The 25,523-nt window shown below is 31.6% G+C and overlaps 1 protein-coding gene across 2 annotated transcripts; it reads right to left on the bottom strand.

The window, feature by feature from the left end:
* Positions 1–2,735: 2,735 nt before the first annotated feature.
* LOC111040685 (short stature homeobox protein 2-like) lies at positions 2,736–22,778 on the bottom strand. 2 transcript variants are annotated; one of them, XM_022324687.1, is made up of 5 exons: positions 22,264–22,778; positions 9,120–9,358; positions 8,772–8,829; positions 3,520–3,686; positions 2,736–3,342 (listed from the first exon to the last, which is right to left on the bottom strand). In XM_022324687.1, the coding sequence occupies exons 1-5, from the start codon at positions 22,592–22,594 to the stop codon at positions 3,151–3,153; spliced, it is 987 nt and encodes a 328-aa protein (XP_022180379.1). In that variant the 5' UTR covers positions 22,595–22,778; the 3' UTR covers positions 2,736–3,150. The 2 variants fall into 2 exon arrangements, with proteins under 2 accessions (XP_022180379.1, XP_022180381.1); XM_022324689.1 differs by having other exon boundaries at positions 3,526–3,686; positions 22,264–22,774.
* Between the last annotated feature and the right edge of the window lie 2,745 nt (positions 22,779–25,523).

The following is a 25,523-nucleotide window of genomic DNA, read 5'->3' as shown; positions in this document are numbered from 1 at the left end:
ATCATATTTTTAAATTTAAATGTATTAATCAGTCATTCAGTCCACTGATCTCCCTTCTTTCTTCCGTTCTAAATGCTTTCAATGCTAAATTAAAGTTTAATGTATCTCCATGATCTATTCACGTTCAATATTTCCAAGTACATAATTATCTTCATTATCAACTCCTATAATTCGTTCATTAGTTTAAATTTGATTTCCAAATCTTTAATAACTAAAATGTATTGTAACCGTTCACAATGTAATATTTATATGTTCCATTTGTAATAATTCGAGAAATAACCCGATAGTCAAAGTAGTAACATAATAGTTAATAAAAAAAAATTGTATAAGAAACGGGAAAGCGTTTATTTTAATTTTATATTTTGAGTTCAGGTAAAACAAAGTTTTTTATTCGTTTTAACAATTGCGAGTGATTTTAAACTAAAAATAATAATTTTCCAAAATTGTATTTGAAAAGTAATAAATATAAATTTTCCGGGAAACACTCTGTAGACAAACACCAAGTGGCAGGCGAACGACTATAACACACTATTATGTGTTTAATATGTAATATTATGTATATAGGTATCTCTACCCAAAACCCGTGAGCACACCACATTGCGCCATTGCCTGCATCTGCACAATATATTATCATTTTCGTTTGATATAATATATATAAATATATAATATATGACTTATGTTCTACGTTTATATTATTTACTATGCATTTTATAACATATAAACGCATCACGTACGTTGAATTATATATTGCATGCAAATCATGTTTCTTCGCTTGACAAAATAGTTTTTAATAATTACAAACAAAATGTCACAACCATCTACAAATGAGTAAAACGTATAATATATAACACTTAACACGAGTAACCGTAATAACTGTAATAATAAACAAACAATAATAATAATAATGATAATATAAAAAATATGATTATATATAATAATAATAATAATAATGATAAATAATCAAATAGGTAGTGAGTTTTACAAAAAAAATAAAACGCTATAAGATGAAATAATAAGTCATAGATATAATAATACGTGGAATTTTCGTTGTAGGCGCATTTTTAATTTTCTGAATTGTTGATTACTCGATATCATATTATAATGCGCGTGTACGTATAGGTAACGTTAAGTACGACCGTTAAATATTTCGATCGATTTCTCTCTTCAAAGTCATTAGCACACATCTGTCCGATAAAATAAAACAGAGTGACAACTGACAAGTTGGCCACATAATTATTTAGCATTTATAAAACTTTGATTGTAGCATATACCAATAGGTTATTTATTAGTCTATCAGTTATTCGCAGCACATGCACTACAAATTATAATCATGTATCAAACAATTGCACTAATATAATATATCTAATATTTTAAACGTGCATTATTGAAACTATGTCCTCGAGTTTAAACGGATTTATATTATGTAAAAAATTATACAAGTGTTACAATTTTAAGACAAACTTATATGGGTAACAAAAATAAATATATTAAATAAATCTTCCACATTATTACTATATTTTTTACTACTACTTAAAACAGCCACAAATGTAAGTTTTTAATCTACAACTCATACAAGTATAGAATATATTTGTATACAAATCTTAATCATAAAAGTTTCTTGTTGTACAAGAGAACACTGTACATTATTCAACGAGTAAAAATATTATACCGATGGGACTTATACTTTACATTTACAATATTTGAGTTACTTTATATCTACTATATTGAGTATAATACATTTAACTTATTTTTAATATTACTTATAGTTTTACAAGTTTAATTTGTAAATTAAATTTGTTAGATTTATCTGTACTATTGCACTAAAATACAATCGATGTCATATCGGCGATTTGACAGTTCTAGCTATAGCAATACAAATTGAAGTTTAAAATACTTTTATTGTTGTATAAGTTTATAACATTAATTTGAAATCGGAATGCTTAGTTAAGCGTTAAATCACCGTATATTATCGTATACAATTGGATATAACAGTAATAACACGTCAGTGTAAGTTTATATAGTCACATTGACCATACAGTACAATAATAATATTAATATAATAAATAAATACAAATATAATAAACAATAATATACATGTAATTGATAGCGAATTAAAGATATTATTATCGTTAAGTATCAGTAGGTCAATAGGTCTTCAATGTTCATTATTATTCATTACACAGCTTAAAATATATTTCAATTATTAGGTATTGTATATTTTATAATATAGGACGACGAGAACAAAAAATATTATTAATTATTATTAGGTACCTATTAGATATAATGAAGTTAGTAGGTACTCATAATAAGACAAATGAAAACAACGTGTACATTTCAACTTGTGGTTTTAAAACTAAATATTTCATTAAATATATTCATGCTTAAAAAACCTACCTAAAATAAAATATTAATATCATGTAAATTATTCACACCTCAGCAAGGAAAGTGACACAATTAAAAATAACTGGGATTTTAAAAAAAAATCAAATTAGTTGAAACTATTAATACAACTTATACTGAAATAGCACGAGCTTCTTGTAAGTTTCAGATAAGTACGTTTGACAGTAAATTCTACGACACCATAAGGATTTATTATTCTAAAAGAGTATTATGAATCTGTAAATCAAATATTATTGAATAATTATGATGTGGAACTTAGCAGAACAAGACATAAAAGCCAAAAATAGTTGCTATATAAATTTCTTGCTTATCCAAAATCATTTTTTGTTGTTATGGCCTCTCAAGTATTATCTACTTATGTCATTTTTTAAACACAAACTATAACATTTAAACAGACACAGTTCGAAATGTGTCGTTTTTCTTGACGGCACCACACATTTGTCTTGAAACATTAGTTTGAGAAAATACGTGACATTGTTCTAGATACGATGACTATGGATTCGTCTAAAAGTAAAACTGACAAAACTGCTCAATGGTGGACACATTTAAAGTTTGAGATGATAATATTACGTTTTTCGCTTATGTGCATCATACGTGTTTATTAATACATAGTGTAGACTTAATATTGACATTTTTTAAATTGTGTCACCTTTCTCGCAGTGGATGCGATGGATGTAGCATGAAAATATTACGAAATTGTTGACAGCATATAAAAAAAAAAACATAACGAAAGAAAAGGCATGCCTAATGTTAAACAATCTCTTGGTCTCTACTAATGGCTTCGGCGTGTTTTTTAGCTTTTAACCGCAAGTCAGCTATACTGGAATTTTTGGTTAACAGTCTATCTTGATGTAATGCCGCAAGAGCAGCTAGACTCAGACCACCCGGAGGATATGGCGCAGGGCACAGAACACCTCTTCCCATGGCCACTGCATAATGTAACTGAAATAAATATATATTTCTCTCTGACTTGACAATACAATATATTTCACGGCTAGGTACAAGTTTCACACGATTTCTGTGAACCGTTACACATTTTGCACAGCAGGTTGAATTTTTTAAACTTTTCTTAACTACGCATTAGCTTTAAATATTAAATGTAATCGATAATACACTAACAATTACCTGTTGTGCAGCAGTCAAGATGGCCGGATCGAACGCAGAAAACGCAGCCGCAGCTGCAGCCGAAGAATTGAATTGCAACTGCGGCAGTCTTGGCACATTTACGTACGGGGCCACTCGACACGGTTCTAGTGGCGTAGATACGTTCTGGTGCATCATTAAGCCTATAAAAAAAATGAATAAAAACAATACATCTCAGTGTTCCATGCTAAGAAAATATAAACTAATAGCTTAAGTATTATATCATAATATTATAAATTATAATATATTACACAGAATCGATCGAAATTTGTCTTTATTGGTCTTTGGCCGAATAGACTATGCTGTAGAAAGTAATATTATGGTTCAGACAAATTACCGACACCGACTGAAAGTTGCTTCTGTTTTTTAGATGTAAAAATCAAACAACATCAAACGTCAGAAATTGTGCATTCCTGTATATTATTTGAGTCATTATGCAGAATAAGCTAGATATTTAATTTATCATTAATAATTATGTAAAATGTATTTACAAAACATGTATCAAAAGTAGCCGCACGAACACAAGACAATGATGACATTGTGTCGACGTCTGTAAATAAGTCATGTGTGTTAGTGGCATAGCAAGGGGGGTCTAAAAGGACTACAGTCCTCTCCGGAATTTCGGGAATATTTAAAAATGCTCTCAGTACTTTATGAACGTATTATATACGTTACACGTAACCATCATGTATCATAGCTATAAATTGTATGAAGGTAACTGCAAAAGTCTAAAATGTTATATACCTACGGGCTACGGGCAGGGCATCAGCATGCAGTATACTAAACTTATGGAGGATATTTGAAATAAGTCTCCCTACTCTCTAGTCTCCGCACAGCCTTATGGTTGTATACAGAAAAATACTATCAGAACCCCTCCGAAACGAAAATCCTGACTAAACGCCACTAACGTGGGTAGGTATTTTATAGTTATGTTCTTACTACCTATATATTAAATTAACTCTTATATAATATAGTGATAAGGTATTTGTAAGTGTCACATTGAGCTATACATTTTACAGGTGACGGTCAAATTATCAACAATAAATCAGTTGTTTTGGGTAGGTATATTAAAAATGAAAAAATGTTCAAATGATTCCTGGTCTGCTCTGTTAACAATGTAACGTTATACTCGGCACTTGCTATCATTAAGATTTAATCTTACATGCTTTTTTGTTCGGATGTGTGTCAAGTATTATAGGTATTAGGTACGATAGATGGTTTTTTATACAGATTTTGAGTGAATTGAAGAATGTGTTAATTTAACAATACAATTACGCGTGTTTTTATACTTCAGTAAAAAATATCTAAAATAATGCATTAATCACAAAAGATAAATTGAAAATTGAGATTAGATAATTCTTAAAGCATTTTTTTTTTAACTTAGTGTAGATAGTTTACGAACAATTAACTATAATAGACTATACCTATATAAATAAGGTACACCGAGCTATTGCATTAAAATCGTTTTTCTTATGTAATTTTTTTATACGACTGTGGGTATATCAAGTATCAACCCAGCACATAAATAGTACCTAACATATTTTTCAATAACACTGTGAAAATCATACGGTTGCGAATAGATACCGTTCCGTTTCGAGTTGTATCTGCACGACTTGTATATACTACTACGATCAGATAACATTAATACTATCATTGATCATCAGTCATCACTCATACAGATGCAAACAATTATTCTAAATCGCAGAAAAACGTCACAATTTAACATCGGACTACAAATTACGTACACCTACGCCGAGACGGTACGACCGAAACAACAACATTAATATTATATACATTTTTACGCGGCATCGTCTAAACCATACACACTACGGGCATTATTGGACGACTGTGCGGCGTGTGCAGGTACCGCATGCAAGTTGTATGCATGATGCATGCACGCACCCGACGAGACGGTCAATAATAAATTATTATCAGTGCACCGATTGTGACAATAACAATAATAATAATAATAATAATAAGGGCGTGGGTACACGTATACACGCATATGGGATGTTTTGCACGGATCACGGAGGGATTACAAATAATCTGGATTTGTACATATAATAACACACACACGCACACACGCACACACACACACACACTCACACACACGCACTCACACATATATATATATATATACAGTCGTCGCTTAATCAAGTTAAGTGTGTGTGCGGCGCAACGAGTGATTGTCACCCGATTGCACCCCAGTGAGCGATTAGGAGAACTGTACTACTGCAGCAGCGGACCGTCTCTCTCTCTCTCTCTCCGCCTGTGCTCCTCGCTAAACGGTACACACACACACAATAGTATGTATTTTATATATGTATATAAACATGCGCAAACTCTCGTACCCCACCGGGTTGGGGTGAGAATAAGGCGACTGCTCCTCGGGGGTGGGAATTTGTTTGTTTGTTTTTTTTTTCTTTCGCTAATTCGATTTCGATTCCTCCTCGCGGTCCAGTCGTATATGCGCACTTGCCCCAGCAGCACCGCGATCACGACTACGACTGTTGTGCATAGATCATCCGTTGATATAATGCTATTCATGCATGGATATAGGTAAAACTGTAAAAGAAATATTTTCACGTAGGAGACGGCTCCGAGGACCGCGGCCGACGAGCACAGGTTCAACACCCCATTACTGTCAGTGGTCGAAGTGGGGGGGGGGAGATACTGTGGGATGTCATCCTTCCGCTTTGTACAATTCACATTTTCCATCCCTCCACTAATTTCGTATGACCGTCTGAGCAGTATACGAGAACTATATAAATTGTGAGAGGCATATCCTTCCACTTATTTTGAGCCACTTCGACCACTGATTACTACAGCACACGTAGTACACGTACCATGTCGCATTTCGTGAAGTCTGTGTGAATTATTTTCGTTTCATTCGTTTTTTTTTATGCGATTTTCATTACTCGTCTGAACATAAACCTGCGGTCGTCATCGCAGTTGTATCGCACTTTTTACACGACTGTAATATCGTCCGTTCGGTTGCATCTTGTATAACAGGTATAGGCACACAGTACACGTCTACGATATTGCCATGTTTACATCTAAGCTCAGAGTTGTACATATGCGTACAAGAGAACAGCACGTAAATGTCTTTAACACTGCGTTAGCCACGGCGAGCGTCAGAAATAAGGATGCAAAAATTAACTATCAATTTTATTTTTATTCACTGTGCAATATTATACTGCAGTGTATGACTGCTTTTTCGCATTGGGATCGGTGACGCTAAGCAGCAAGTATATAATTTCAGACAGATACAATATCTTAGATGAACCTATCTCACTTGGTTTTTTTTTTTTTTTATTAATGCACCCATTTACTACTGTATACCGAGAACTAAGTGTGTGAGCAAGAAATATTAATGCGTGACGAAATATCGAGCGATTTATATTGAAAAAGAAAGGCCGACTATAGTGACTAGCGAAATAAAGGTTCCTATATTATTTCAGTTAGAGGGCCATGATCCACATAATAAGACGTTGATTTCTATTGCAATTTTGTCAAAAAATTGTAAACGAGTTTAAAAATGACAACGTTTGTAAAAATTGTATTACATTATTATGTGGCGGACGAGAACTATACAATTAATATTAATTGCATATCCATTATGACCAACTTTATTTGATGACGGAATCACAAAAACAATAAAAAAAATATTATATTAGTAAATTACATTTAAATTTATATTACATTTACAAATTCTAAGCACGCGCCCCTGTAGATGTTATAATTATATAATATTATGTATATATATGTATATTTTTTTTATCATCGGGACAATAGTCGCCCCGTTTAACGGATAAGCCTTTGGCCCCGCTCAGATTTAATATAATTCGTTCGTCGCCGTTGTTTTGCCCGCCCAAAAAAAAAAATTATACTTACATTATTAATATTAATGACCGACCATAAAACGTGTTGCGGTACGTTAATCGCGTTTGTATACGATTATATTATATATATATATGTGAGTGTACGCGCGGGTCGACGAATATAATACTATCCCCCGTCGGACATTAAAATGAAATTATCTTTCTCGTTTATTTTTTTTTTCATTTCTAAATGACAAGTGCGATTTTTATTCCACAGTGACTGTGTGCATTATATGTACATTTATCTCCAATAACCACTGCTGTGTGCCTACTGCGTCTGCATGGTTTCGCTCTTGATATTCGCGTATTGCAAAATATATCTATACGTGTTATTAATATTAGAATAAAACGAAATCCTGCAGCTAGTCCGTCATAATTCGTTAGATATAATAAACTTATATTTAGGATATTAAGTACCTACCGACGACAAGATGATGTGACGACGTATTTATATCCATCATCGAAACAGTAGGATGTAATGTTTTTTTTGTATTAAAAATAATTATGTCATGAATGGTTTTAATAAAGTTTAAGTATTCATAATTCAATATCATTACCTTAAAGTTGTACGATGAAAAAAAGTTACACTATAATATTATTTTATGTCTTACGCACGCGATCTATTTAAAAACAGATTTGTTATTATAATTCGAAAATAATGATTTTCTCCATTTTATTTAAGAGCCGCGGGAACCCTTCTAAAACATTTTATTTTTTATCGTTTTGATAAAATGTACTAAACACTAAAACACTTGTATTCGTGTTATTTAAACATTTTATATTAAATGTACTATTACTTAGTTGTTTTCTTGCTAAACATGTAGTAAAAAATAAATGAATGTTTTTCATAGGTAAAATTAAGTAAAGTGATAAATAAATAATAAAGTTTTAGTTAGGTGGTACATTATTCTATAGGGTTTTGAAAAATTACTTTAGGGTTTTTTTTTCAAATAGTATAATTTGAATATTTAATAAAAGCACACAACATAAAATATTTTTAATAGGTATATAGTTCATAGAAGACGAATTTAACTTTATAATAAATCATTTTTTTACAGTGAAAAATTTTTTTTCTGAAATATTGGGGCAAATTAATATAGGAAGCAACTGCCATAAAGTGTACGTTTTTTAAGATTGCTGCATAACCATTTTTTATACATTTGTTTAATGTGTGTACTGTATAATATATAAAAGATATAATAATTTGAATTAAGTATTAACTCTGTTAAGGTAGGTACTTCACCGTGATTACAGTCGCATCATTCTGAATAATCGACTACATACAAATATACAAAATATATTATCTGTTTTATTTCTATTGAATTAAAGATAAAAGTAAAATCATACCTTTATGCATTTGACTTTCATGCTTTCGGCATTTGGCCCGCCTGTTTTGAAACCATACCTAAAAACGTTGAACATTTCAATTACATTTACATTTTTTAAAATTAAATGGTATAAATTATCCGTGATTTAATATGATCGAATTCAAAATCACTAAGTTCAACTATAAGACTTAACATTCAAATAAAAAAGCATTGCGTACTACCGCTGTTTAAATTTCAAATTTTGCACGTTTTTATACTTGCCCTATTGCTCGAACAATTGTTTTTGAAAATATCAATCTTTGATATTTTGAACGGTTTCTATAATTGTTTAGAATTATTTTTGTCCAACTTATAGAATAAAACTAACTTGTACTCTAGCCTCACTGAGACCAAGGCGCTGACTAAGCTCCTCTCTCATAAATGCATCTGGGTAGTGGGTTTCATCAAAAAGTCTTTCGAGTTCGTTGAGCTGTTCAAGAGTGAAGTTGGTCCTACTTCGCCTCTGCTTATTGGACGGACCATTTAACTGTTTACTGTTATTATTTTTTGAACCATCGAACGTTTGACGGTAGTCTTCCACTCCGTCTTCTTTAGGCTCTTTGAAATCTAGAATGTTAACAAAATATTTAAAATAAAAACTCCGTATAAATGTCTGATAGATATTATATGTTGTATACTTAAATAGCATTATGTCACGTGGGTTCAAACTGTCGGACCAAAATAACAATCAACCATGGTTTATTATGGACAGCAATTTTTATAATATTTAACTTATTTTTTTTTCAACTACTTGGTCACTTAAAGTGCCTTACAGATTACTTTTTTCAAGTTATAGGTATCTAAGCAATGTATACGTAATACTGTATACTATGCAATTGTATTAAATTATTATTAAAAAATACAATAATACACATAGTTATCTATGTGTATTATTGTATTTTTTTTTTTGTGCGTATTTTCAGTTTGTTATTAAATGTTTCAGATAAAACCTGCAATAATGCGCTATGTGAATATACTTATAGACTATAATGCATCAGGTGATTTGAATATTGAAGTAGTATCATAATGTATCTCCAGACCTCAGCTACTAATCTCATATTTTTATCAATAAGTTGCATGACTTATAAAGCCCTAGGGTTCATAGAATGGATATCGTCTGACTTTAAGCTCACCTCTCCAATAAAAGCCCTTAAGGCTCGTTAGTTCGGCCCCTGCTTGGGTACAGATCAATCCAATGGGTCCCCCGCACAGGTTCAGACTCTTCTACTATAGAGCAAACCAAAGGCGTTTTCTACCCTATGCCAGCTATGTACAAGATATTTCCCACCCCTTACACGACCATTGTCCAGTTTTCCATGAGCTAGGTCTGTTAACTCTGGCTGATAGGAAAATAGCAACATAAGGTTCTTTAAAAATCTTATTGACGGTTCAGTTCATGCCCCATCGCTCCTTTCCCCTATAAACTTTCGTGTCACTCCACGACTCCACGTTTAATCCACTTTATTTTAGAATAATCCAATTGACCGTTTGATGCGTCAGCTAACACAAACCCTTTATTCCCGTTGTAATCTGGTTAAATAGTTCCGTCTCACTTTTACTAAACTCATACTATTGTAAATACCTTTACTAGTTACTACTGTATTTTGGACCAACCTGGCATTCGATAAAAATAAAATATAGTGTATTTCAAACATGGTTCACAATAAGTTTAATTTCAAAATGTTCAAACTATCTTCTTATTAGTTGTTTTATATAATTATACCATACATAAAAGGATCATTGTATCAAAATACATTTGCATTTTAAATTGAGGTTAATTTATATAGGTATTATTGTTTTACATTTCAGTTATTTCTTTAGTTATATAATTTATAATACCCAAGATTTAAATTTATACATATATATCTGCTTTCTTGTTATTAAGCATCATTTTAAGTGATTCAATTATTTAAACATTTTTCAAGGTTAACATTTAATTGCACTGTTTTGCAACAAATTTAATTCTCAGGAATTCTGCTACAAGATAAATAACAGGATGGTGAGTTAGGAATAATTTAGTAAAACAAATTATTTAACAGAATAAATTAATATTGTTGTAACCATTTTAAGGCTAAATTAAACTCAAAGTTTTGTATTCATTGTTTAATTAAATATATATTTGTGCTCATCGCAACAAATATTATTATTATTTATATTATAGGTATACACATTCAAACAATTTGACAATATGTACATTGTACAAATTAGGTAACTATATACACTTGTATTCAATATTATACATATGAGTAAATTGAGATTTGACAAATTAATTTTTTTTGTTGTTGGTAAAGTTTGAAAAGTATAATAAAATGTACTTTTTTCGTAAGTCCGAATAGATTAATACAAATATGAGATAAATTAAATATTAATACAAGAAATCAATTCTCTTATATTTCTATACATACGAGTAATTAGAAATTCTAATACACGTAATTATATAGGTTTAAGTATGTGCAATACTATAATGTACAGTGTACAAATGGGTATGTGTGAATAAGTATAATATATGAAAGTTATAATGTCTTCCACAAAATAAAACCATTCAACAAATAATGTACTTAAATAATTGTTTCATTATTTAATATATATTTATGTGCATTAACATGGGATTATACTTCTTGTTTTGTGCATTCGAAAATAACTAAAATATGATGATTATAATATAATTACGTATAGTGTTCGATTTTCAGTAGGTAGGTACTTTATTATATTCTAACAATTATTCTGTTAACTTGCCAATAATACTAATTGATTACCGCTTTTATTATGACTTTTTTCGTAGCTTAAGGATTTAAGTACCAGTTACTAGAGGGGTTTGAGATAAAAAAAAACGAAATTAATTCGAATATGTGCATTTAATACCATTTGGCAAATTAAACAAGCGCACAACATAGCTATTAAAAGCTTAACGTAATCGTTTTCTTTATTTCATTATTCATTTCCATCTTCCTCGCTTTCTCTCTCACTCTTTCCAAATTTCCTTCCTCCCTATTTTTACACTGTGATTTGCAGCTACTTAAATGGGTCTTACAAATTAATTGGGGTTCCGCCTATCAAATAGATTACATTCAAATCGTATTTATTATAAGTGTACCTGCATTTAATGGAGTACAATAGCTACTGCGGACTGCGAATCGTTTGAGTACAATTTGCATGATTAAGTTTTATTTTATTATACTGTTAATAAGTACCTTGTAGTATATTATTAAATTGTATGTAATATTATAATTACATTATATTTATTTATTAACTATAAATTATTCTTAAATTACATAATTTTACCAACACTAAATATACACTATACCTAAAAATAAGATTTTTGTCAACGGTTTCAAAAATTGAATTATTTAAAAAAAAAATGTTAAAAGTATTTTTTATACAACGATATGAAAAATTAATTCAAACGACAACGTCGCTCAAAAAATCGTCCGCAATCGTACTACTAAAATGGTAAAATGTTCGCAATCGTATAACACCGCCGTATATATTATACTTTATTTCCAAAATTCCAGTTATTGTCTATGTCTGTTGATTTTCAGTAAAATAAGAAGTTTTTTCATTTTTTATTTTTTTATAAGATATATACAATCTGTTCCTTTAGGGACAATAAGAATATGTGAAATTAGAAAGTGTTTACATGAAAACGCGATGGGAGGAGTCATCCAGTGGTTACACTGCCTTTACTTGGTAATTTTAATTTTTTAATGTATAAAGCTACTTCAATTACTCATTGAGAAGATCTCTACACCATTTCCTTCTGAGCCTCCTGGGAGGGTTCCCAGGAATTGTGAAGGTGGCAAAAATGAGAAGTTAAATACATTTTTTGAACCACCTATTTAACTCAAAAACTGGTTAATTGAAATAATCAAAAAATATATCCATCTAAATTGTACAGTGTACACATCATAATATTTAAAAAATATAGTTTTATACGCCCTATTCAGATTAGCATGTAATATATAAAATATGTATAATGTATTCATAAATGTATAAATAAGAAAAATACTGTTTCAAAAACAAAATTAATATATAAGTACCATTATTTATTTTAGTTATTACTTATTAATTCGATGATTTAATAATAATGTTCATTATCAAATTAAATCAACTAAAATTTGAATAAATATAGGTATTTAAGTGTTTTTTACAAATAATTTAATGTTGACTTAAATATTATTAGATAAAGATGCAGTATTAGAGGCAGAGTGAATAAATAAAATATCAAAGTTCATGTTGTAAATATTTATTTACTGAAAATAATATTCAATATTTTGTTTAAAATATGTGACACATTGGCGCGTGACGTAATATATAATACAAATTTATTGCAGTTGCCGAAAGTGTACTTTATTTCATATTTCATGTTGAAATTGGTGTGGTTATTAAACCACAAATAAAAAGTTTAATTTATTGCCGTAATTATATGCGTACATTATTGAAATGAGAAGTATAGTAATTGTTAATCGTTGGGACGAAATAAATTTAAATAAAGTAGAGTGAGATAAAAAAAAAAAAAAATGAAAAAAGTAAGTGTTCGAAAAGTAGCTGTATTGTTATATATATATATATAAACGGAGTAAACCCTTTGTACAAGTCTACGATTTTTATTATGAAATAAAATTACGACGATGAGACGCTTTGTTGGAGTTACGGGGCAATTAATTTAAGTCTGTAGCCCTGAAGTACTCTAGGGTGTAGTTAAGAAGTCCCGCCCCGCAGTTGAGGAGGCCTTAAGACGTTTTATTCCCCGCAGCACCGCCCGGCTCACCATCGTGCGACTGTGCCTCTGTTATGTCTCGGATTAGTCTAATCCCATTACTTTAATTAAGAGAAAGGAAGAGAAAAAGGAAAACCACCCTCCATTCTTCGCTATATCATAGGTATATATTTATATATAAACTATATTTATCTTTTTACACCTCGCGCCAATCGTTCACACCTATAATAATAATACCTATATCATATATTTCAGTCATCTGATCCATCTACAATTGGAAGAAATGCCCCGTAATGTATTGTACATTTATAACATTTATTTGAAACAAGATGGTTTTATAATGAAATAGAAGGTCTTAAATTTTTTATTTCACAATTTTTTTTTAATACTTATGAGGGTTATGCTTATGACTAACGAGTGAGTCGTGAATGTCAAACTTGTAATGAAGAAAAAATGCATGTTTCATTGAATGAAGAATCTTATTCTTAGAATAACTTTTACATGGGTTCAACAATTTGTTAGTTGAAAACTAGTAAAATATTATAAATAATTATAGCAGCTATTTAAATTATATTATATAATATAGTTATATATTTAATATATAACAATTAAAATTTAAGATTAACGCCCAGTCACGACACCACTGTTTTTCTTAGCCTTTTTTGAGATTAACAGGCATATTTTTTGTCGTATGTCGCCTAATTAGAGAATAATTATGTGATTTTTAATTTTATATTTTAATTGTATTTGTATGTTTTAAACTACACCGTGGATTGGAGAGATTGGAAGATCATTGGGAATTGAGTGATTTGGTTGGTTAGTTCATAAAATATAAATTAGTTAGGGATAGAGTTAATTTTTTTTCGAGAGTTGATTGAGTATTTCTGCTGTTATTAAGTTATAGTCAGAGTTTTTTTTTTTTTTAATATTATGTATTACTGTCGGGAGAAATATTTTTTGAAGATATGAGCATTTAGTGTGGTGAATCCAGGAATTGATTAAGTAAGTAGATCGTTTTCTTTAGGATAATGGTATTGTGTTGTTGAAACACATCAAAAATTTAGTTTACAAGAACATTTACTTTGTTTTTAGTAATATTATTACTTCTGGTGTTGCACAAAGTAGCTGGAGAACGCCATATTATACGAATACGGAATAACTAATATTCGTTTGGTAGGTGGTGTTGAAGTGATCAGAGACATCCTCTTTGCTCTTTCAACTTGCCTTGAGTGTTTCTAAGTGTTTCATATTCATTTCTGTAGTGGACTAGGGTATACATTTAAGTTCTTGTAAAAGTGCATCGTACCCGAAAATAATAATTTTGTAATAGTTAATACTTAATAGTTAGTCATATTTTAGTTGTGCTAACTTAATAATAGCTAATCCAGATTTGTTGTCATAAAATAATTTTAGTTGTTATATTATTGTTGAGTTAACTTAACAATAGTATACAGTTGCTTATAATTATAACTGTTTAATTTGTTTTACATTACCGAACAATATAGTCAAATTAATGTAATAATGTTAATGTATATGAAATCCAACTATATTTTTGGTTGGAAAATGTTATATTACCGGATGTCGTGATATTCTATTTTTGAAATTTTAACTTTGGGGAAATTCGAATTCGTAATGGAAAGTCGTTTTCGTAAACATTTTAGATAAGATAAGTGCAAAACAAATGTCAACAACTAACAAACTGTGGCGGACAATCATGCACATTAGTATCTATTACCTATATAATGCACGTCGTGACACCCCAGTACACTGTTGTGCCATAGGCAGAGAGTATTTCGTTATTTTCCATACACATTGAGTTCGAAGTTTTTGCGCTACAAGAATACAAATGTATAAAGGAGAGATTGTGGTGGATGTTTGTGGTCAGGGAGGCAGTTTTGATTCACATGCAGAAGTTTGTATGCCAGATGCGATAACATTGATCTTGTCAATGACCAGTGATTGTTTTAGGAAAAATAATTAGTAATATTTTTAAAAACTAGTTTTTCGAAAAATTTCGTAGCCATCAATCACAATGTCAGAAATACGCATTTAAAAGATAACAAACCGTGTGGGTGGATTAAGAAGTATATAACTTGATTACAGTATTATCATAATATTTTTCGTCTATAGGCATCGTCGCATCGAAATCTCGTTTATTAGATGTGCTTAAACCAAAAATGGAGTAATTTTTGTAGTTTTCAATTTTGTGCTGTATTTCGAGCGTATATTTAGCTGTATTATTCAAAATATCGTAATACCATTTTTCTGCATTAACTTAACTTGTTGACGAGTTGCGAAAAAAAAAATAGTACTCGCCCAGCCTTGATGATACGACAAAATAAAAATATTGTAAATCGAAAATACCCACGAAAATACAATGGTCACTCGTAAATTATAATAATCGTTACTGTCATCGGATGCCGCAACGCCACTGTACCTTTACGTAATAATAATAATAAAAAATAATAATATCTATTGCAGTGTTTGGCGTATTATCATGCGTTGTCGTTGCGTTATTATCAATTCCCCAACGAGACGTTCGATATAATAGTAATTGGTAACAGTAATTTTCGGGCTTTAGTCAGGTCTGTGTGTGCAGTGGTGTGCCCCTTGTTTATATATGTATATATATATGTATTATGTACACACACCGCGCCGTACAGCAGTTACATTCATTAATGTACGCAGTCAAGTATAATTCAATCTCGCCGAATATTACACTACACAGCTATACAATATATATACATGTATACATGAGTCGCGTACGATAAAAATTGTGTAATACGATTAACCCGACCCGGGGACGATAATAATGATTTCGAGCCACCGTGTATATACAATATAATATAATATACAGCAGTGCACACGTTTGTTTTACTGGGCGTGTATTATTATGTGATGGCGAAAAAAACAACAATAAATTCGCCCGTGTAACCGACCTCGGATTAATAAAACGAATAAAAACGGCGCGAAGACGCAACAGCGGGGACGAGGGGGTGGAAAAAAATCCAATTTGGTATTTTTGCCGCTCACTGGCGAACTATATATATACGGTTCTAATGAAATTCGGTGGACGCAGCGCACTCAATCACCCTCACCGACCAAAACAACTTTTATTTATATATAGGTACGACTGAACTCGATTCCCCCTTTTTTAAAAAAAATAAAAGTATAAAAATAAAAAATACATTCCCATTATTAAATTTTTTTTTTATTATTATTATTATTACCGAACCGACACAACATTTCGGTTGATATTTACCGCTAAGAAATAAAAATAATAATAGCACATTTATACTGGTCAGATTATCTGCAGCAGATAAAACCGAATAAACGGATTTTACAGGATACTGCAGCTTAGCAGCTATAATAGAATATATTATATTGCGTTATTTTACCTACCATCTAAAGTTGTTTAAATTCCATATTATTCGTTCACATATACTACGCATTGATTATAATATTATATGTACATATAATAATAATATAGTATGTAACACACAATATTGTATTATTCCAGTATTTGCTTGAATCCAATGCGTTCGTTTTTATAAGGTATAGTAACTAGCAAAAGTGTAAACCGCATAAAATAAATGTATTAAAAATTAAAAATTGTAAATTATTCAGGACTATAGGTTATAGATGTTGACACATTTTAATAATCCTTACCAACAACTTATTTATACGTGTTGCCATTGAGGCAACTTGAGCGATGGAGTCTAGATTAGTTCAAGCAGTCTCATCTTGCCAGTTCCAAAATATTAAAAAAATTTGTTTCACTCATTATCATCAATATATTTTATTGGTTATGATTAGATTTTAAAATAATATATATGTATTTATTCTGTCAAGGTACAATAAGTCTACTTAAACAAAAATCAGCGTGAAGACGAAATAATATACAATTTTTATTATTTATTTTAACATCAACTCAATCCTTTAGAATTAATTAATTCAATGAATAATATTTATTGAAATATATCAACTGATAACTATAGTAGATGTAATCATCACATAAAGTTTAACCATCGGTTAAACAAAATCCAAAGAGTGTTTTTTTGTTCAACGCCGTAGCTGATATCAGGTATTGAAAAGGTATTGTAATAAATTATAAAATTTAGTTCGAATATTTTTTCCGAAAAAATATAGTATAAACTATAAATAGATGACACGATACGATCAAATCTGAAGGCAACAAAAAAATGGATGTGATTGTATACATAGTCAAAATATGAATGAAAACACATTTATATACAATACAAAATTAGCTAAATATAATTAAATTAATTTTGCGTATAGATTATACAATTATAGAATAAGAATAAATATTAGAATATAGTATCGTAAATACAATTCTAAAATGCAATAAACAAGATCACATTATGTAATTATGTAAATATTTGTTATTAACTGAAATGTTGATTTTTATATTATTTACTCCTCAATAGACGTTTATAAATTACACGTAAAACATATAATATACATTATACAATATAAATATTATTATATCATCATGTGGCTTGGCGTGCACGGTTGCTGCAATTATTCGCAACGTGATGGAGAGTACTACTGCCACTAGTTCCCGGATGGGTGACCACCAGGGTTCTTTGTGGCAAAACCTTGCAACACATACACGAGTCTCCAACAACCGTACAAACCCTACCGTAACTCATTATTAGAGGTCGGATTTTTATGATTTTACATATTTGTTTCTAGTTTATGCAGTTAAATGGGAGTGAGAAATCTTTACGAATCATGAAACACAGAATTCACAGGAAAAAATTTATTTTGCATAAAAAAGCATATTTTAGAGGTTAGAGAATATTTAACACGTTAGAGAATATTTGGGAATATTTTTGTGATACCCGGCATATAATGAACATATTTCACGCATATCAGCATTTGATAAATACAATGTTCACTAAATGATTTATTTCCGGATTTTAATAAAAATTAATCTCCAGGTATTCCTTATCGATTGCGAAAGCACAACGGTTATTTCGTTAGCTGTCACGACTATACATCGAACAATATATAGTAATTAATTGTTATTGTAAAATTAATTTAATTAAATATTTTTAAAACCAAATTAATAAAAAATTAATTTAAACTGTTTTTTTTTTTTTATATCAAAAGAATATTTTGCATATTTAAGGACATAAAACATCATATATCTGGTATTTTAAAGGAATATTAAGAGAATATATTGCTTATTTTATGTGACATACAAACATCATATTTTAAGGATTTTAAAAGAATATAAATCCGACCTCTACTCATTATAATAGCTGATAACGCCCAATAGCCTATGTTTCCACTGGATAATTAATAAAAAGAAAGAAAATAATAACGATATCATCATTTATTAGGTATTTAAATATTTACACCGAACAACATATTTGTGTGATGGAATAATAGTCGAAAAACATTATAGCCGAATGCCGTTCCTTTGAAAAGGACAAACGAGAAGCTGGGGTATCAAATATCCTGTCGGAAGCCCTCCAACCAAACAACATAAGTCTCATGATGCATTTTTTAATCAAGACCAATCTCAGAAATATTGTATAAATCTGTTAATTGTTTATGTAAATACCATATCTTAAGAATCTTTACCTTTGATGCCAATGGTCATAGATACTGAGGCTTATTTATTTAATAAAAAAATTAGTCGTAAACACGATTGTTCAGTTGTATACTGAGTCATTTATATAATGTGAATATTTAAAAAACACAAAAGACAGCACATATTATTCATCATATACATATCTAATCTTAGCTTGGAATAATTTACTATCAACCAACTTAAATCGTAAGATTTTATGACCCGCTGTTATTGTAGCTTTTACACGATATCACAAAGGTTGAATAGTGAATTTGTATTATATTATATACTATTCCAGCAATGTGTCATTGTATGTTACAAGTAGGGTTGGAATTTATATGCGACAAAAAATTGTAAAATATGCATTTTATTTACTAAAATATGCAAAAATATGCAAAAACATTTTTTTTTCTACATAACATTTAATATTTTTTTCATAAAAATCAGAAACTAATTGAAACAGAAACTACTAATTATAATTATTATAATAAATAATTAAAAATATTTATATTGACTACAACTTGCCGCACTAATGAAAAACAAAAACAATGTATATGTAACAATATAGGTTGTTTCACCAATATAAGATTATAAATCAATTTATGAGAATTCGAGAAATAACCCAATATATACACCATTTAAATACCATTTAAAATGCATAAGGTTTTTAAAAATCGAATTATACATTTATATGCATTATGTTCAAAACTTCAAAATATGCAAGAAAAAAGTTGTTTTATTTAATTGAGAATAATCTAAATCGTGGACATATCTGCAACAACCAATTTAGACGAATTAAACATGGAAATGTACCTATACAGAAATCATAGTCCTAGTTACAAGTCCATATAGTCTATAACATAATTTTTCACCTTTTTTTAACCAATCATTTTATTGAATATGTGTATGATAATAATAATTAACAAACAATTAAAAAAGTCTAGATACACTTATATGGTTGAATGGAGTATAACAGGAGGTTATTTCTTTTAAATCTTGATTTGTGTTTTAGCTGTATGACTTAAAAATACAATTATTTATTAAGGTCGTTGGCGGTAATCCGTTATAGAACTTTAAAATATAAATGTTTACGGTAAAACAATAATATTTACATTAATGTAGGTATTATTATTCTCCATCTAATCATATTAGTATATTACAAAGTTATCTTAACTTATATTGTGTAGAGCTGGCATATTAATAATTATAATTGTATTGTAATTATTTGGTATCTTTAGAATTAAATAAATATTACAAGGTAATATAGGTAACATTAAACTCATATAGGTATTAATAATTAAGATCTAACTATTTAAATATTTAAATGACTTAATCGCTTAAGAGGACGCCAGCCGTCCTTTTTCTGTTTAATTTGTTTGTTAAAACTTAAAATCCGTTTTGTGTGGGAAAGAAGCATTCGGAAAATACTTTTAGTTAAGAAATAAAATTGTTACCATACAACTAAGAAAGCTTTGTCTGTTTTTTCGATATCACTTAACACTTATACCAAAAAAATTATCCAAGTTTGAAAATAACTTTTTGATTGAAGTGTTATTGAAAATAGAAAAACGATACGCAGAAATAAAGACGTTCTCTTATCTGTACGGTGGAAATTTGATTCCTAAATATTATAGAAGTAGCGGCCTTCTCCGTTCTTTCCCCCGCAAAACTGTTTTTACTATGAACTGGTAATTACGCAACACCAAAAATGTTACCAGTTTTAGACCCCTTGAAAATAATTACCTGGACAAGTATTTAAATATACTATTTATGATTTAAAATTATAATTTTTCTAGAAATCGCATTATAATTTTCTATACCGATATCTCTATTAATAACGATTATGTAGTGGATTATTGAACCTCATCACCACCAAGTGTATTGTTATATCTCTCACTTTATTACCGCGTATAAAAGTATATTATTGATCGAGAGTAAAAAATGTATACATCTCTGTATCAACTTCCAGATAATAAAGGGAGCTGCTTCTATCCAAATCTTTATACCCTAAATGTCATTAATCTGCAGGTACATATTATTATAGTAATAATATGAATTATGGATATGACATCGTGACGTGCACACAATGAAAATCGTTGTAACCAATATACTAACCACGTGTGTCATAATATGTGTAATTTGCCAGCTTCTATATTATAATATAATGGTAGTCCATACAACATAATGTATTTTATTTAATTTAAGTTTTAGGTGTCTGACCCGACATGCAGTATAATGTACATATCACGTAGACATATAGCCCGTAAGCTATATGTGCCCACACAGTGACGTTCGGGAGTTTTTAAATCGTTGGATTTTGTATCTATTGCTAATGAATATAATAATAATATTAATCGTACCTAATATGAGTAATATGTCGAAAAAACGAAAACGTTAATATTTTATGTACACCGAAAACAACTGTTGTTCACAAAAATTTGCCATGTGCGTGTCATGGTATATCATAAAATGTTTTAAACCGTTTACTTAAACAAACATAGAGTTCTGCAGTTAAAGTTACAATCATATCCATAGGTATATTAATACACATATAGACTGCGCGTTCCCTACTCTGCGTAGCCATATTTCTCTAAAAATGTCTTCATATTTGTCTTTCCTTCTTCCCTCGCTGTCAAAGGCTATAGAATATACATGGTCTTGAGACCTTGAGTTGTATGCTATCTTTTTCTGACAATGTTGGCTCCTGGACCTTACTTTCTCTCTCACTGCTATCAGGTCGTTTCTCTATCGTCTACCATAAAACACGATTTGTCACGATTTCATAGATTTACAAGTGATTTACGCTGTGTTTCGCGTATTTGTCCGCAGTGCCCTTGCCCATATAAACATTATTCAATAATTATTATTTATTGAAAATCTACCGACACTACCGAAATCGCTATGGTGGCGTCATTCCGCAGCTATTGCATAATAATACCACACAAGACACCGAATTTCAGCCGATAGATTTTGAGCAAATATTCCGAAGGCGTATAGCAATAACTAACAACAATAGTGTAAACTTTAATACACAACGATAAAATACATAAAAAAAACGTAAACTGATATTGCGATAACACGATACGCTGCATGAACATGTATATCGTAATAATATATGATTAAACGCGACCGCAGTATATGCTTGGCACGTACCTGCGACGGCTGCGGCTGCGGCTGCGGTGATTCCGGCGATCAGCGCCCGGTGATGGTCCGACGGCGAGGGTGGTGCGCGTGCCGCTTTCGCTGTCGCACCGGACGATCGCCGGTCGTCGTCGTCGTCGATGTCGTCGTCGTCGTCGTCGACGTCGTTGTCGTTGTCGTTGTCGTTGTTATTGTTATTGTTGTGGTTGTGGTTGCCGTGAGCGTGCAGCCCGGCGGAGGTTTGGCGCGGCTGCAGGAGCGTCATCGGCGCGGGCGATCCGGGAGGCGATCTCGAGTCGTCCGGGTCGATCACCGGCGACAGCGAAGACGCTCGCGAGTCCATCGGCAGCGGCCCCGGGCAGCAGGTAGTGCGTCGACGGTGCGTTGTGGCGCAGTGCGCGACGGCGACGACGGTCTGTGCTATACGGTCCGTGCTGAGCCAGGGAACGGCGCGGCCGCGGCGTGCAGCAGCATAGAGCGGGCGACGACAACGCGAATCTCTTCAACTGGTCCATACGACGGCGGCGGCGGCGGCGGCGGCGGTAACGCGTTATCACTCGATTACACGGCGATTGCGCGCACCATTTCCACCCCGGGCACCCTCATCCCCGTTATCGACACTCAATCGGAATATAATGTTTATGTGTATGTATGAGTGTGTGTGTGTGCGCGCGCGCGCCCCCTCCGCGGTATGTACCTATACATATATATTATATATCGACGCGTTTTATACAGAGACAGAGATTCCCTATTTAAATATATGTATATCGTATGTATACAAATGTTGGCATAGTATATATATATATATATATATATATGTTATATATAATGTGCGTGCGACGCGCCAAACGTCCGTCCCCTAACCGCTCGCGGTTGCCGGGGTGACGATCGCGCAGGGGGTGGCCGGGGTCTTTTCCCCCGTCGGGGGGCCGTACGGTTTAACGGACGGCCATTGGGCGTATGGGCGGCGCCCGCGCCGGCGGTTTATTTATTAAGTGCGATGCGGATCGGAGGGGCCCAATTCATTATCGACAAATGATCGCGGGCCCACCGCCGCCGCCGCCCCAGCCCGCGCCGTACATACCGGTAACGCCACCACCGACGCCGCGCCGGGCAGACCGTGTCGGGGCGAAACGAATTTGTCACTCTCGCTCTTTTTACACCGCACGCCGCGCCGCACGCACACGCACGTCACCGCACACGCACGTTTTTACACCGCCGCCGACCGTACACACACATAATATACATGCACGCGTACACGAGACTTACACGCACGTTTACAACGATATATTATTGCGCCTTACCGGCGGCCGTTATATGCGGACAAGACGTAAAGTCGCCGGCCTGACGATATGTATATATTATTTTATATCCGGTATGTGCGCGCGACAAGATCTCTTCCGTGCAACCGACCGCATCCGGACGGTCCCGCGAGGTTTACGCGCCAGCGCCGTGCAATATGTACGACGTGGCGGCGGCGGCGGCGGCGGCGGTGATTGATGTACGTCCGCCGAATAGGATTGTTCGATTTCGGTATTGCCATTTCGACGATTGCGACTGAAATAATAAATTTGCCCTACAAATAACCCCTCTCCCCTGGCGTCCGTGCCAGAACTACCCCTCCACGCGATAACACATTATATTATAATATATTATTGTTATTTTAGTATAATATTCTTATTCCGCAAACAATCATCGCGATGAGCGCAATACTCATGTTTTCCTGCTCCGTGAACCATGTCAATAATATAAGTACACCATATAATATTATATAGCATGGTGCAAATATGGTGCAAACATCCCGGTGCGTTTTTTTTCACACCGGTTTGAGCTAGCTTATTTATAGATAGTTCAGTGTTTTTTAGTCTTGGTAGGGAAAATTGACGTAGTTTCTAATGCTAGATGCTGATACTATTAGAAAATAAATCGTTTAACCTTCAGTGGCTCATCACTGCATACGAGATATAGCTGATTCACACATATAATATATTATTAGTATTTAGGACGATTATCTACATGAACTATACAAATCCTGTAGTGGCCAATATCTATAATGTAGACTATAGGCATATTATATTTTAAGTAAATAAATGCATTGTTCCATATTATAATTTATATGTATTTACTACACTACGAAACTACATTAGGTCACTATGTATGTGCTTGCATACAAATATAGCTTTGGGAGACTTCTCCTTTAAGTGAAAATTCAAGCTATATCTGTGATTGGATTTCTTGTTTGACATTTTTTTTTATCTCCGTCAACTGGGCTGTCGACTTATGGTGATTACTAATTTGCATAGAAACCTATAACCGTAGATAGATCTTTTGGAAATAAAATATATACCAGAAAATCCATAGGCATTTAAATTATTATAAATTATTATAATTTTATAAGGCTACATTAAGTATTTAAGTATATCACTTGACGTACCTATCAACGTACACGAATCACGACTCTTTTATGAATATTCATTTAGACATTAATTTTTGGTTTAATTTCAATAAATAGGATTTTTCTTCAATTTTCATCCTACAAAATTGTTGCTCGCTTTTTTTTGTCAAGAACTTCCGATAAGCCTGCTTAAAATATTGTATAGTCTGCGTAAAATAGGTACTTCAATTTACATAATACATTAAAATTAAATTATTTTTTTTAATATTAGTTGTTACTTATTAGTTATTATAATTTATAATAACACTTCGGTAACCTTTTTTCACAATAACTGTTAAAGAAAGATCAAAGAGTCATATTTTGTAGTACAATGAGTACAAACATAAAATATTAAAACAAGAATAAAAATTAAATAAATTAATAGGCATAAATACTGGTTATGTCGGGTAAACATATTAGTTATTAACTTTAATATATATAGTTTATTTTATAATATATTATACCCACAGTATTATACCTAGCAATGTATTAAATAGCGATAATTACTTAGTAAAAATATTAAAATCAAATATAAATTGAGTATGGTTATAAATGTAAATAATAGGTATGGTATGACAGAACTAAAGAGGAAAATAACTTAAATAACCCAATTATAAATTTTTGGATAAAAAATAGAAAAAAATACCTACCATATTTTACTGAAAATAGATAGGTAGTAGGTACTATGTACTACTGGTATTTTGAGTGTTTTACATTTTAAGAATTTAATGATAAAAATACTACACCATTGATTTATAAAAAACTACTGATATACTAATAAGTAATAGCCAATAACTATATTGTAAATTGTATAATACATTTTATTTTATACTAAACG

Source organism: Myzus persicae, unplaced genomic scaffold (genome assembly GCF_001856785.1).
Source record: "Myzus persicae strain clone G006 unplaced genomic scaffold, MPER_G0061.0, whole genome shotgun sequence".
Lineage (NCBI taxonomy): Eukaryota > Metazoa > Arthropoda > Insecta > Hemiptera > Aphididae > Myzus > Myzus persicae.
The sequence above is the reverse complement of the archived record's forward strand: the minus strand, read 5'-3'. Positions and strand labels throughout refer to the sequence as shown.

Coding starts and splice junctions, on each gene's coding strand:
- LOC111040685 (XM_022324687.1), bottom strand. CDS start 22,594: ATGGACTCGCGAGCGTCTTCGCTGTCGCCGGTGATCGACCCGGACGAC. Junction 3,687..8,771: donor TGAAAGTCAAATGCATAAAG/GTATGATTTTAC, acceptor TTTTTTTTATAG/GCTTAATGATGCACCAGAAC. Junction 3,343..3,519: donor CTGCTGCACAACAGGTAATT/GTTAGTGTATTA, acceptor TATTTATTTCAG/TTACATTATGCAGTGGCCAT.